This window comes from Nicotiana tabacum, chromosome 20 (assembly GCF_000715075.1).
Source record: "Nicotiana tabacum cultivar K326 chromosome 20, ASM71507v2, whole genome shotgun sequence".
NCBI lineage: Eukaryota > Viridiplantae > Streptophyta > Magnoliopsida > Solanales > Solanaceae > Nicotiana > Nicotiana tabacum.
The window spans coordinates 4,606,761-4,621,790 of record NC_134099.1 but is presented as its reverse complement, the minus strand read 5'-3'; the positions used below and the strand labels follow the sequence as shown (position 1 = coordinate 4,621,790).

The 15,030-nt window shown below is 31.9% G+C and overlaps 2 protein-coding genes across 2 annotated transcripts; both read left to right on the top strand.

Moving 5' to 3' along the window:
• Positions 1 to 2,476: 2,476 nt before the first annotated feature.
• LOC107800804 (ethylene-responsive transcription factor ERF119) lies at positions 2,477 to 4,928 on the top strand. Its single transcript, XM_016624038.2, has 3 exons — positions 2,477 to 2,632; positions 3,064 to 3,234; positions 3,363 to 4,928. The coding sequence occupies exon 3, from the start codon at positions 3,569 to 3,571 to the stop codon at positions 4,556 to 4,558; it is 990 nt and encodes a 329-aa protein (XP_016479524.1). The 5' UTR covers positions 2,477 to 2,632; positions 3,064 to 3,234; positions 3,363 to 3,568; the 3' UTR covers positions 4,559 to 4,928.
• Positions 4,929 to 13,892: 8,964 nt separating this feature from the next.
• On the top strand, positions 13,893 to 14,396 carry LOC142174901 (uncharacterized). Its single transcript, XM_075241292.1, has one exon. The coding sequence runs from the start codon at positions 13,893 to 13,895 to the stop codon at positions 14,394 to 14,396; it is 504 nt and encodes a 167-aa protein (XP_075097393.1).
• The last annotated feature ends 634 nt before the right edge of the window (positions 14,397 to 15,030 follow it).

Below are 15,030 nucleotides of genomic sequence, written 5' to 3'. Positions count from 1 at the left end.
CTACTTATTTTTAGCCCCACGGTGTGCGCCAAACAGTTTACCGTGAAAATGGAAATAACAATTAAATTTGATTTTGTGGTTCTAAAAATATGTGATCTAATTTTTGTGTTAGTTGTTGAGCAATGGATGCTAAGTAAACGATTAAAAAGCATGATTATAGCTTAAAAACGATATGATAACCAAACCGAACAGCTGGAGATCGGGGCATCGAACTGTCGTGTATAGGGTCTCGAGGTCGAATTAGATGACTGGCTTAGAACAATCGAGGGAGTAAGAACAGTTATGAGAGCTACAAAATGACTCTTTATGATCAATGATATTCAATGAATGAAGAACAATAAATAGAACATAACAAATATAAGCAATAAATAGAAGTAATGAGAGCAAGAGAGTATGTTAGAGAGGAGAGAGAATGTTCTTTTGTATTTAGTATTGAGCATCAGGTCTTTTACAAAATGACAAGGATCCTCTTTATTTATGATAGAGTATCCCAACATAGTACAAATGTATTTATTACAAATATATGAGGTTGGTATAACCATTTAATGCCATGATACGGGTTTGGACTAGCCTAATAGGCTTTGTCAGCTCTAGTCACGTGCCTTGGGGATTTCACACTGATCCACCGACGCCACTGATTTACCCTGCCTCGAGGCTGATTGTTGCTTATGCTACTTCGAAGTAGATTACTGAGAACCCTCGAAACCAGAGCCCCGAGCCGAGCTTTGAGATTTCGGGGCCAGTTTCCTTGAGGTGCCTTGATGACCGAAAAATCGAACCGCTGATTTTTGTCGTATACAGACCCAACTCAGTTTAGTTAATTGAACAATATATTCTAGGAGTATTATAGTTTGGAAAAGATTACAACAACCGAATACACATCTAATTAATTACTTCATCAGTCACCGCCCTAAAATATTTTTTTCTCCATCTTGCAGTTTAATTTAATATTATTTGAAGACAAAACTGATACCTCATTCGCCTTAATTATTTTGACTCATTAATTTTTTTAAAAAAGATTTTGATACTTATTACCGTTTAAACGTACAAAAATATAATGGTGCGTTTATAAAACTTTTGAAATTATTATTTTAGAATGTCGTAGCTCTTGCATGATTATAAAAACTTTTCACCAAAGATAAAAAAGTTTAAATGTTAATTTATTTAGAATATAAATATATATAATTCTTTTTTAAAATACTACTCTAATAAAGATTTTTTTTAATGTAAATTAGAAAGGAAGGAGTAATAAATTTCTACAAATTGTAGACATATCAAAAGATTAAATAAATTTTGAAAATAGGAATGGCAGATTTCTATGTTTGACCAAAAAATGTTCAATGAATGTAAGGACTGGTTGTAAAAGTATAGTCTAAAATCTAAAGGGGAGAAAATCTATACCAAATGAAGACAAAATCAACAACATAATAATAAAACGAAACTTAAAAAGGAAGAAAATAAAGTAAATAAAATCTAGTCCTAAATAAAGAAGAAAATCAAAAGCCAAAGCAGAAAGTACGACCAAATTCCATTAAAAAAAACTTGTTTCTTTTTTAAGGCGGTACCTTGGGAACCAAGTACCTTGTCAGTGGCATCCTCGTAATTATCAAACCTTAACAGTCCCAATTTCGTCCAATGAAAATATAGCTGTACTCCTCTTAATAATCTGAAACGGCCCTCGCCCCGGATTCGCAGCATTACTCTCCTACCCCACTACATAAACTGTAACGCCATCACACTACATTCACGCTCCATCTCCCAACTTGAAGCACACGCGCCTATATAACCCGTACTAAAACACATTATGCGGGGAAGTACACAAACAGTTATTCTTAAGGCTAATATTTTGTCTTAATAAAGAATAATTCAGGATATTTATATCTTGAAAATAAACTGAGAAATTATAATTTATGAGATATTGGCTAATTTCTAAGAGCCTGTTTGGACATAATTTTTTTTATTTTTTATTTTAGAATTTTTTTACTTTTTTCCGAAATTATTATTTAACCATAAAATTTTTAATTTTCACTTGAAGATGAATTTTGAAATATTTAGAAACTTTGAAAAAACTTCAAAAAACTATTTTTTCAAAATTTTCACCCAGATTACTCACAAAAATTCAAAAAAAGCAATCCAAAATTATATTAAACATAACTCTTTCAAATAACGTTTTCACTTGAAAAAATTTCATTTTTTTTAAAGAAATTTATAATTCCTATGTCTTAAAGCCACTAAATACCAGTCCTTAGTGACTACCAAGTGTCATTTTTACACATTGGAGAATGAATCACACGATATGTACACGCGCGTCGTAAAGACTGTCAGATAATTGTGAATTGTCATGCATATCACGACATGTATGACATGCCAGCTCATAATACATTAACATCCATATATACATACAAAAAAGGCACAAAAAAACAATCATTAAATTTCATACCTAGAATTACTCTCACACATTTTACAGACACATTTTTCTGGGTTTTTTTACCCAATACAATTACTTAAACTCCTCTCTATTTAATGCAAATTTTGACCACTTGGGAAAAAGTAAAAGAGAAAAACAATTACAACAGTGTAGCAGAGTAAAAAAAGCAGAGAAGAAAAGGACGTGAAAGACCAGAAAAAACAGGTACGTACACACATATTCAGACTAATTTCTAATTGTTTAATGTTAAAAAAATTGTTCTTTTTAAATTGTTTTTTTGTATTGAGATTTGCGAATTTTTCAGACTTGTTAAAGTCTTGGTCACTTTTGGTTTTTTTCTCTATATACACACACAAATCGCACCTAGTAAATTTACACACACACACACACTAAAAAACACACCCATATAGTATTGTAGTGATAGTATAGTACAAAAGGCAAAGAAGGGTAACGAAATTTACCTTTTGTCAGATACTGAGGCTGGGGGAAATTTTTTAGCCATAGATTCCTAATCTTATTACTTTGATTTTTGGTATAGAGAGATTTATTCTTATTTATCTATAAATAGGAGTAACTGATCAATATTTTTTTCTTCCTTTTTTTGGCTGGCTTTTTATTAATTTCTGGGGTTGAAGAACTGAAGGAAGAAAAGAGGCTATTTGTGTAAAGGAAGGGGAGATTGATTTTATGTCGGCAAGATTTTCAGTGATTTTTGTTCTGTTTATGCAACAAATCCTCTGCTGTTTTCCTCAGCAGAAGATTTCTCTGTTTTCTACAAATATTTCGATGCGTTTGAGGCCCAAAAGGTAATATTTTCTTATCCTTAAACCCTAGTGGTTTTAGACTAATGACTTTTTTGGTCCATTTATTTTTAGATTTTTTTTTGTTTTTTGTTTTGCTGATCTGATATGGTTTTTTTGTTGATTTTTTACAGGACTTGTTCTGGTGTTGTGTGTTTTGGTGGATTTCATATAAACCGATTTTTACATCCTATTTTGCTCTTGAGACAACCTCTTACTTAGTACCCAGAAAATTTCCCTGTTTATTTTTGCAATTTTGACCATTTAATCCCTTCATTTTTGTTTTTTTTCTGATATAACCAAAACAAATTTTCTGGGCATATTTTGAGGGGTTTTGAAAATGTTTGAGCCTCGGAAACAACCTCAAAAATCGAAGAACAGAGTTGAACCGGGTCAACCCATGAGAAAAATTCGGATCGTTTGTAACGATCCGGATGCAACTGATTCATCAGATGATGAACGGGTCAATGATATCAAGCCTAAGCTCAAGCGTTTTGTTAGGGAAATTAATTTACCTATTGGTAACATTAGTTCCAAAAAAGTCAAAGTCAAAATTCCTGAAACTACTGAAAGTTCTTGCCAAGATAGTAATAATGGTGAAAAAAACCCGAAAAAGAAAAGGGTTTTAGCTAAAACCCTAAGCTCGAATCAACAGAGATTAAGTCCAGGGAAATACAGAGGTGTACGTCAAAGGAAATGGGGAAAATGGGCTGCTGAAATTCGTGACCCGTTTAAAGGTAGACGGGTTTGGCTTGGTACTTATAATACTGCTGAAGAAGCTTCTCTAGCTTACGAAACGAAACGCCTCGAGTTTGATTCCATGGCTAAGAACATTAATAACTCTAGTAGTAATTTGTCTGGAAAGAGTTCAAACAATGAGGAGAATTCAGCTGAGAGTTTGGTGTCTCACACTTCACACACGTCCCCGGCATCAGTACTCGAAATGGACTCGTTGACTTCCGCCTCTGAAGTCAATGACATCAAACACGATGATGAAAAGGCGAAGGTTGAGCTGGGGTTGATGGAGGATAGTTTATCATTGGCTGAGATTGGAGCAGGAATTGAGTTTGATATGGAGATGGATTTGTTCTTTGCTGGTAGCGATGATTTTGGTCAGAATCTTGATGATTTTGTGGTGAATGATTTCGAGGATTTACCGATATATGGACTTGAAGGTGATGAGCAATTGCCTACAAGTTTGCCTGATTTCGATTTCGACTTTGATTTTGATGGATATAATGAATCTTGTGCTTGGATGGATGATGCAACTGCAGCTCCTTTGATGAATGGAACAACAACAACACCCCTCAATATTGCATTATGCCCATAATTTTGCAGCTAATAGGAGTTTTATTTCATATTATTAGTATTAGTATTAGTTAATCTACATTATAAGAGAGTTTTTATGTCTTAAGAATCGTTAAGTTAGGTTCTTGAGACCGTGGTTTTATGCTTTCGAGTGAGTTGAGTAATGTTTGCTTTCTGTTTTAAGAGAGATTTTGAGTCTTGAGCTATCTGCATTTTGTGTTAGAAGGAAATTGAGATGGTTGTGTTCCTTTGGGTTTTTCCCTTGCTACTAGAGCAGTCCAAAGGTTTATTAAATCTCAATGTTGGTTTAGTCTCAGACTGTTTATCTATTGTCTCTCTTATTTTGAATTAGTATGATATTAGCAATGAGATATGGATATGAACTTTATGATATTTTGCTTTTCTTTTACCTAATTTGATTATGATTTAGCATGTAGTTTGTGACATTGGCATCATATGTTGCATCATATGTTGATTGCTTTTGTGTCATTTGCTCAATTGACAGTTTCTGTAGTTGGGATTTAAAAGTTACAACTCCTAATCGTATTGTTTTGTCATTTCCTCTAATTTATTTTCAGCGTACATAAATCCGAGACTTTTCTGATTAAAGGGAATGAGATGTTTATATTGTTGTGTTGTCATGTGCTCTTTATATACTGAACTGCGTCCTGACTAATGGAAGTGTGAGTTCAAATCTTGAACACCATTATTTGCTTCTTATAGTAGGAAGTCAAAAAGGGTATCCAGTTCACTAAGCTTTTGCCATGCACAAGGTCCGGGGAATGACCCGAAATTCCCCCGGCCACAAGGGTTCGGGGAATGGCTGGGTAAGATTTCCCTTCTATAGTATGAAGTAGATCACAAAGGTCCGGGAAGGGCTGGATCACGGGACAACAACTTTATTAGTTAAGGTGGGAAGTGACAATGTGTTTTTGCTGATGTGAAAATCCATTTTTCTTGTGCTTTGCCAGTAGTATTGATGATAAGTCCCATGGGTTGCTGGGCCAATATTTTCTTGATAGGATGTTAGTGTACTTTTTTGGTTGCTTTGCCAAGCAAATGATATCAACAACTAAAGGTAGATGATTGATGTTATCTATTTAGAGATTTTTTTGGACTTTGTAAACTGAAATATACCAGCCTGTATTTCATTCCAAAGTTTCTCTATAAAACCAAAGGCCACTTGGTCCTGAAATACTGCAACTAACCTTAAATTTTAGTTGGACACATTGAGCAAGATTGGTAGCTAGTTTGGACGTGAGATTAATGTGTTTGTTGGTTTTTGGTTATAGGGATTATTTCGCCATAAATTACTGGGGTACAAAATCTAAATTAGTTAAAATCAAGATTGTGGAACTTTTCTTGATTGATTAATGAGGGGAAGTGGGTTGGTAAATAAGCATGACATAGAGGTTTAGGATGTATGTTGCCTTGGTTAAGAGCTACTCGTTAGTGGTCGAAGTGGGTGAGAACCATGAGGTCTAAAGTTCAAATTTTAGCTAAAGTAAAAAACATTAGGTGATTTCTTCCCATCTATTCAAACGTTGATGAATATAGTTACTTGATACTTGTTGCTGGTGGAGGTGACAGAATCCCACAAAATTAGTAGAGATGTGCGCAAGCTGACCCGACACTACGATTAAGGAAAAAAAAAAGCTACCTGCGATATCCGGGTTCAAATCTCAATAGAATCAAAGAATACCGATGATTTTTTCTCATTTGCATGAATTTTGATAGACCGAGTTATTCAGTGGGACATAATGATTAGTTGAGGTATGTGTAGACAAAATATACTAATGATCTTCTTTCATTTGCCTAAACTTTGACAGACTTAGGGGTCGTTTCGTTTGAATACGGTTTTTGTCCAGATAAGTTATACTCGTATAAGTTATACTGGGATAAGTTATGCTGAGATTGTTTTTTATCCATTGTTTGGTATGTTGTATTAAATATGACAATTGTATAATTTGTAAAAAGAATATATAAGTTATACCGGTGCTAATTTTTTCATCATCTATAAAGTATAATTATCCCGGTGTTAATTTTATTCCTGGGATAACTTATATTTGGTTTGCTAACAAATGAAGTATTAAGGTGGTATTAAATTTTTATACCAGCACTATACCTTCCCAAATTTGTTTTGGAAAAACATGTATATTATTAGTGTTTATAAATATTTTGGCCCAAACTAGCTATTGAGCTGATTTTAGGATTTAAAATTTTGTCAAATATAGACAAAATCTATGGCCAAACATGTGTTTGCCAAATAAAATTCAAATTTAATTTAATAAAATCTATACCCAAACGGGTCCTAAGATTGTTGAAACACAAGGGGTTCATGCTTTTAAGACGTAGAATTAACATCTAGACATAACAATATAATTTTTGGTTCTTTCCTACTTGTTGATTTGTCTCGTCTTCTCAAGATTATTTGATGAAAGAAATTTAGGGGACTCGTGGAACATAAAATATAGGTTTTAATGTAACACCTGTTGACGACAATTTTTGTGTAGCTTAGAATATTATTATTGTTGCTTATATTTATCGCAATCCTTTGTGAGCAATTCCTCCACGCAATTAGTATGGCCATTATTGTATTAAAATGTCTCAGTGGTTCAAGATTTTTAGTGGACTCACAACTAAATTTCAACTTTCGTTGTTAGTAGTCAAACTATGCTTCTAATTCTTTTTTCTTTATATTTATAATAAAAATTTCTAAGAGCTATGACACATGGTTCGAAACTTGTTATATTTACCGCATTCGTTTCTCTACTTTTATCCACTTAAATATCAAACTTTGTTTGTAACAATACTTAAACTCGTAATATGCACCTAACTAACATATTATGTGGGGTCACCGGATTCCGTAAAATTCAGCAGAAATCTTGTATATGTATATGTGTATACCTAAAAAATAGTTAATTTAAATTACTTGACACCCTTAACGCTAAAAGCCTTTAGGGGGCACTGAATCAATAAAATATTGTGCCTCAATTGCATTAAATTCCTAGGTCTACCTCTGACTCTTACCACTAGACTAACAACCCGTTTGGATAAGCTTGTTGTAAGTGATTTTTAAGCCCAATGTCATAAGTTAGGAATTCTAGCTTTTCGCTTATTTTTATCATTTTAACTTAAAAATAAGTGCTTAAAAGCACTTTTTTACTTTATTCAAACACTACAAAATGATTTAGAAGCTATTTTGGCTTAAAAAACACTTAAAATAAACCAATCCAAACGGGCTCTAAAGTCTTTATACGTTTGCTTTTGATTCTTGATAAAAACAAAAACTAAAATATTGTCTTTCTCTTAATGCAAAGTCGATATTTTCTAAATAGTTTCACATTGCCGGAGTCTAAGAACAATTTAGGCGTCAAATTACCTCATCTAAATTGAAATTGAAATAGAGAGAGTAATTTATTTTTCCACTTTAATGTGAAAGGGCCAGAATCAAACTTACAATTTTTTTTTTTTGGAAACTTTTTTTTTTCTTTTTTCAGTTTGGTATTAAAATATGTGGCAAATGGTCACAATCAAATGCTAAAATTTCTAAATTATTCCGAAATAACTCCCTCAAAAACTTATTAAGTATTACTAAGAATAACTCTCATAATTGATATTGCAAGTTGCAAATGTCTTTAGAAGTGTATGCCAGGTGTGTAAATATATCATTGCGACAAATAAATGTTTGCGTGTAATATAAAAACTTCTTAAATTATTGTACTAGTTGGATTCATAAGTAGTGGTACTTGCTAGGGACTATTTTTCGAGTTCATTTTTCAGTTTTCATTTTGGAAATGAAACTTATGCTTATACTTTAGTCTTGTTTGTATTTTCAAACAGTAAATATATGGATTTTAATTTCAATATACTCACTTATCTGGTACGAATAGGAATTGCTAGTTGTGGTATTCTATTCTATTGGCTAATGGTTGAATTAAACTCAATATTTTCAACATAAAACATAAAGATATATATGTGAAATATATTAAAGTTTAGTAAATATTATTCCAAATTTATATTTTCAAAAGTATAATAAAATTCATCACCGATGTGAAACATTTTTTTTTGATCGATAATTTCCTATTTATAGTAATGCAATTTCTACTAAGTTTGGAATTGGTTTATATTTTATTTTTCGACGGGAATTTTGGTTTAAAATTTTGTTTGCCCATTAATAACATGGTTTTATAAAAGCACAAGTATAATTATTAGATATAACTTATTAGATTACGAGTCTTCCTTTTCTTTTCTTAAACTAGTCTTAGGGTAAGCGTGTTGCGTGCAGAGGCGGACTCAGGATTTGAGCGCAGCGGGGACACCGTTATATACATAGATATGTCAGCTAGTAACGATAAAATCTGACGTGCTAATTTCTCGTAAACTCAATGATTTTGAATCAGTGACCGAAAGAATGTTCAAAAATATCATAAACTTAAGTCTAATAATATCAAGATTAACGGTCTGTTAAGCTGTCCAAGTAGAGTCTCAGTCATGCCGTTGAATTGACGGATATCGCATAAGGATTTTTGAAGTTTTTTATTACTGTTTTTGGGGATTTTTTTTATTGAATTACTACTTATTTTTATACAGGTCAAGAAAATAGTAAAGCTTATAAACCTAATTATCACGATAAAGAAGGTGATTTGCTTCTTGCTAATGGAATATCTTATGCCTTTCCAACTTCCTTTAATCTTTTTATGTTTCTCTCCATTATCTTTTCTATATCTAGAAGAAGGATGTTTCTCAAAATTAGGAGATTCAAACTATTTGTGTTGAAGTTGACTACTATGCTATTCATGAACTTAGAAAAGATCAAGAGAAAAAAAAACAAGATGATGTTATGAAATAAAAGCAATTTAGTAAAACATGAACAATGAATAAAGACAATTTAGTAAAACATGAACAAGAAATAGAGATAGAGAAAAAGGAAGAGATTTTCTTCTTCAATTGTGTGTATTTTCCTATCTATTACAAGACCTTTATATAGGCATGAAACGTGAAGAAAATATGTCATGGAATATGTCATTGAACATAGAAAATATGTCATTGAATATGTCATTAACCATTTAAGAGAAAGATCATGGAGGAAAAGTAAACATCCACCACATTTTGATTTTTATCATAACAGGTGAGCAATAAATACATAATTCTATACTACCTTGAATTTATAGAGGGAAAAAATGAAATTATAAAAAAGGCTGATGTTGGGGCTCAAACCTAGGTAATATAGTAAGTGAGGGAACACATGCGGAATGCCAAACTAGCAGCACAATCATTCTTTTCATCTTAGGGGACACATCAAAAATATTTAAGGGGTCCTTGTTGTATATACATATTATATATACACAATTTTTGTCGAGGCTAACGGGTTTCGGTGACCCCTCTAGTTTCCATGTAGGTCCGCCCATGATTGCGCGTGTATCCGTATCAATGAATATATAATTTTTTAAAAATTACGTAAAAATTATAAAGTAAAAGTTTTAAAAAAAATTGAAAATGACAAATGTTACTCCCATTTAGTTAGCTCAATAAATAAAGATGTCATATACTACAAAAGTTTCCAGATGCTTTATTTGTGATTTAAAAAGTACTTATCGGAATTTCAAAATTAAAATTCAATCTTTTGGTCTTCTAGAATTTTAGGATGAAAAAAGTGGCACTATACCTCCTAAAATTGACAGTGACAATGTAAAATTTAAAAAATAACTAATTTTGAATAATATTTTATGATAATAACTTAATATACATAAAAAAAATATAGCGGAATATTGTCACCTATTGGACTGAATGCAAGAAAGGAAAAAAAACAAACAAAAGGTAACTCATTTTTAATACACTTTATCCTCTACTATTTCATCCTTATTGCTTTAAATTTGCATTTTTGACTCCTAGTTTTATATTATAATCGTTTTTTTTTTTACTTTTTTCACCATTAATGCTCTTCTTACCAAAATTAATTTATGTACCTTAAGAATTTTATCAACTTGACAAACAAAATTACTTATATGATGAATTTAAAAATCGTTAAATTGAATTCTTTTGCTAATCAGTTAATCTAACGACTTAAATTTGTTCTCAATATTTTGAATTAGCTCATCCCAAATTTAAATACTTATTAGAATTATAATATTATTCAATAAAAATTCTACTTTTAAATAGTTAAATAATATGCCAATTTTGAACTTTTGTGCTTCCGGAATCATTGTGCTTTTGACTCTTACAAAATTTTGCTAATGCATAATTTATAAAGTTTCTAATAATAAGAAAATCGTATAGTTTAAGATTGCTTTAATATCAGCGGACATCAAATAAGGAAATTCATATAAGGTAAAAAGTTTAATAAATTTAAAGTGTTAAATATTAGGATTTTATGCCTAGTTTAATAAGGAAAGATTTGATAAATAAAATTTTAGTTGATTTTAAAGTCTTAAAAATTAGAAAAACAACTTAAAATTACAAATTTATCTAACTTGAAATATTTTTTTAAAGGGTAAAAAAGACGAAAGATATTTCAATAAGGGGCTTTGTGCTTTGCACATGTATCCCATATTAATTAGTATGAAACTTTAATAGTCATATAAAAATTATTGAACTACGTACAATTGTTAAGAATAATTTCCAAAATATTTTTAGAATTTTATATTATATATATATATATATATATATATATATATATATATATATATATATATATATATACACACAAACATATAATGTCTATTTTAGTTTTAGTACATAAAATTTATATATTTGATTAAAAGGCAATGGACATACTATTATATAACCTGAGGATCAGACATACTTTTTCATAAAAAGTCTTTCTTTCTTTATTTTTCTTTTTTCTTTTTACTAAGATAATTAAATCATATAAAATTAATTGATTGTAATTCTATTAACAGTTATAAATTTTTAATCGAGAAGGAGTGCCAACGAACTATCGACTTTAGTTATAGTTCCTACTTAGTCTTTTATTTTTTAAATTTTTACTAAGATAATTAAATTACATAGAATCAAAATATTAGCTCATTCAATATTTAAAAATTAACGGTAATATTCAACATTTAAAATATTAATGAAAATTATAAATATATCTAACATGCAATGTATATTTATGCTTATATATTTTGTTTCTTATAATTGTATAGATATTTATCACCAATAAATTTATTTTAATCCAATTTAGTCTAAAATAATTAATTAAAACTAATGAAAAAGAAAGAAATAGATAATAACGTGTGCATGGAGAAAACATGAAAAGAAGCAATATTATCACTAAATTCGTAACGTGCACCATAAACTAATATAGTGACATTCTTTTATTAAGGTTATGTTAGTTCAAGTAAGAAATAATTTAATAGGCAAATCTTGGTTGATTTTAATTATGTTCTAAATATTAAGAAAATTAACTTAGATTACAATTTTATCAAATATAAAATTTTATTCAAAGAACCCCAATGAATATATGGAGGCTCGAAATTTAACAGAAAAAAGAATTTAAACATATACAAAGGATGAAAATATACAGGGTTTATCAACATATTATGATAGATGACAAAATAGATTCATGCAAACAAATATTTGTTATGTGAAAGAAGAAGGCAATAACTGAAGGTGAACTTTCATTAGCAAACAACAATTGGTATTGCTCACCGGTGCACGTTAGTACGATATCCGACCACAGTGGATATGGCTCGGGGAAGAGGCAGACCTCGAGGAAGACCAAGGTTGCAACCTTTAGCTGTGGGAGGAAACCTAGCTGAAGCTAACTTGAAACCAAAGAAAACTCCAGTAACTACTATGGCGAATACTACTGTTTCATTGGAAGAGAATCAACATGAGCAACATGCAAGTGAAGGAATGAAGAAAACTGCAGCTAAGAGATTGGATCTGAGTGTTTGTCCAATTTTAAGTGGCCAAAGTGACAAATCAATTGAGAAAGCTGCAGATCTAGCGAGTACGAGCGAATCAACACAAGATCTAACACCAGTAAATGAGGAGAAAGGGGAGAAAGCAGTGTGGACCTCATCGTTTGCAGGTAATCGCAACTCTGAAAATGGTTTAAAACCGAGTTATATACCACCTAAAATTGTAGAAGGTAAGACAATGGTACAACTTGAGAAAGAGGATGTGGAGAAGGAAGTTAGAAAATGGAAATGTGCTTTAATTGTGTATGTAATTGGGAAAACACCCGGCTATAATTAAATGCACAGATTTGTAAAACATAGTTGGAATCAAGTCTTAGAATCGGAAGTTTTCTATCATGACGAAGGATACTATGTTGTCAAGTTTCAATCAATGAATGATATGAATGAGATTCTATACTCGGGTCCATACACAATGAACAAAAAGCCACTTATTTTGAAGCCATGGACCGTTAATTTTGATTTTACCAAGGAATTTCTAATTGAAATTCCACTGTGGGTGAAACTACCTAATCTTCCTATGAGTTGCTGGGGTGGGCAGTCTTTGAGCAGAATTGCAAGTGCTATTGGCAAACCACTATATGCAGATGAATGCACCTCAAAACAAAAGAGGATCTCATATGATAGGATGTTAATTGAAATTAATGTCACTAGAGCATTGCCAACAAGTGTTACAGTATGAGAACCAGATGGAAGACAATTTGAACAAGCAATAGACTATGACTGGAAATGCGAATTCTGTGAAGAATGCTTGAAGATTGGTCACTCATGTAAGAAAGTTGAGAATGAACAAAACCACTATGAGTAGCCTAGAAGAAGAAGGAGGCCAGCTGCACCACTTGCTGCACAGGAAGGACCTCAACAAGCATAGAAAGTAGTACAAGAGTGGAGAGCTAAGAAGCCGATAGAGGAGCCTCCTACTGTGGTAGTAGGAGCAGATCAACAAGAGGAAGAGATAAATGACAAGCAACCTAGTGATCAAACACAACAACCTATGGATCAGACACAACATGCTCTACCAAAAACTGAAGTTCAAACACCTGGAAGGGTGGTACAAAGCAATCAAAAGAGCCCTGAACTGAGCTGTATCAGAGAGTTCCCAACTCTGGCTACTAGTATACTGAGAGGGAATAAGAGTTTAATGACTTGGGTGATATGGAATGTGAGGGGAATAAATAAGAGATATAAACAAAAAGAATTAAAGATATCTGTACAGAATAAGCAAATAAAATTAGCTAGTTTTTTGGAAACTATAGTCAAGGAGAATAAAGCCAACAGAGTACTCAAAAACATTTTACCTGGTTTGAAAATTCAGAACAATTATCAGAATGCAATTAATGGGGGATTTGGCTGACATGGGATCCTAAGGTATGTTGTATTGATGTTGAAAAAACATATGCTCAATTAATTCATTGCATAGTAAGGGGGAGAATGGATGGATTTGAAGCTTGCCTAACACTAGTGTATGGTTTCAACACAGTTGAGCAAAGGAAAGTTCTATGGAGTAACCTGAATGACATTTCAACACAAGTGGCAAAGCCTTGGATAATTGGTGGAGATCTTAATGCAATGCTGTGTACTCAAGATAGAATGTATGACAATCTAGTAGCAATGAGTGAAATGGTGGATTTCTCAGACTGTATTCATAATCTGTTTCTAAATGAACTGTCCTGGAAGGGAGAATACTATACCAGGTCCAATAAACAACAAGCGGATGACAGGATACTAAGTAGAATTGATAGGGTGTTTGGTAATGACCTGTGGATGACTAACTGGGGGCATGTGTGTACTGAATATGATGTACCATTGATATCTGATCACTCTCTTATGCTGCTGAATATCAAGACCATGAGATCCACTATCAAACCACCCTTCAGATTCTTTAATGTATGGACAGATCACAAGGAGTTTGGAAATATAGTGATGTCCATATAGAACAAATGATTATAAGTGGATGACATGGAGAATGTATGGAAGAAGCTTAAAACTCTAAAGCCTTTATTCAAGAGGCTAAATGCTGATGAATATAAAGGAATAACAAAGAGAATTGAAGATGCAAGAAGTGACCTTGTTACAGTCCAAGAAAAGATGCAAAGCCAATATAGTGACAGTCTACTAGAACAAGAGAAGCAAACTCTCCAACAACTAGAGAAGTGGTCTCTAATTGAAGAGAGTATTATGTAACAAAAATCAAGGGTCAAATGGATTAAACTGGGGGATAGCAATACCAGGTATTTTTCTGCTATTGTAAAAGAAAGGAGCCATAGAAAACAGATACTAAAGCTGATCACAGAGGATGAAAGGAAGGTTAATAGCCAGAATAACATTAAAGAAGAGTGTATAAGGTTTTATAAAAACCTGATGGGGACTTCTACAAATACACTACCAGCAATCAACAAAGAAATAATAAAAAATGGCCCTAAGATTACTCATGAACAACAACTAAATTTGATTGCAGAAGTGACAGAACATGAAGTATATAAGGGACTATGTGCTATACAAGAGGATAAAGCTCCTAGAGTTGATGGATATAATTCATGTTTCTTCAAGAAAGCATGGCCTATATTAA

Excerpts from the sequence above, each read along its gene's own strand:
- LOC142174901 (XM_075241292.1), top strand. The coding sequence starts at position 13,893 with ATGGATGGATTTGAAGCTTGCCTAACACTAGTGTATGGTTTCAACACA.
- LOC107800804 (XM_016624038.2), top strand. The coding sequence starts at position 3,569 with ATGTTTGAGCCTCGGAAACAACCTCAAAAATCGAAGAACAGAGTTGAA.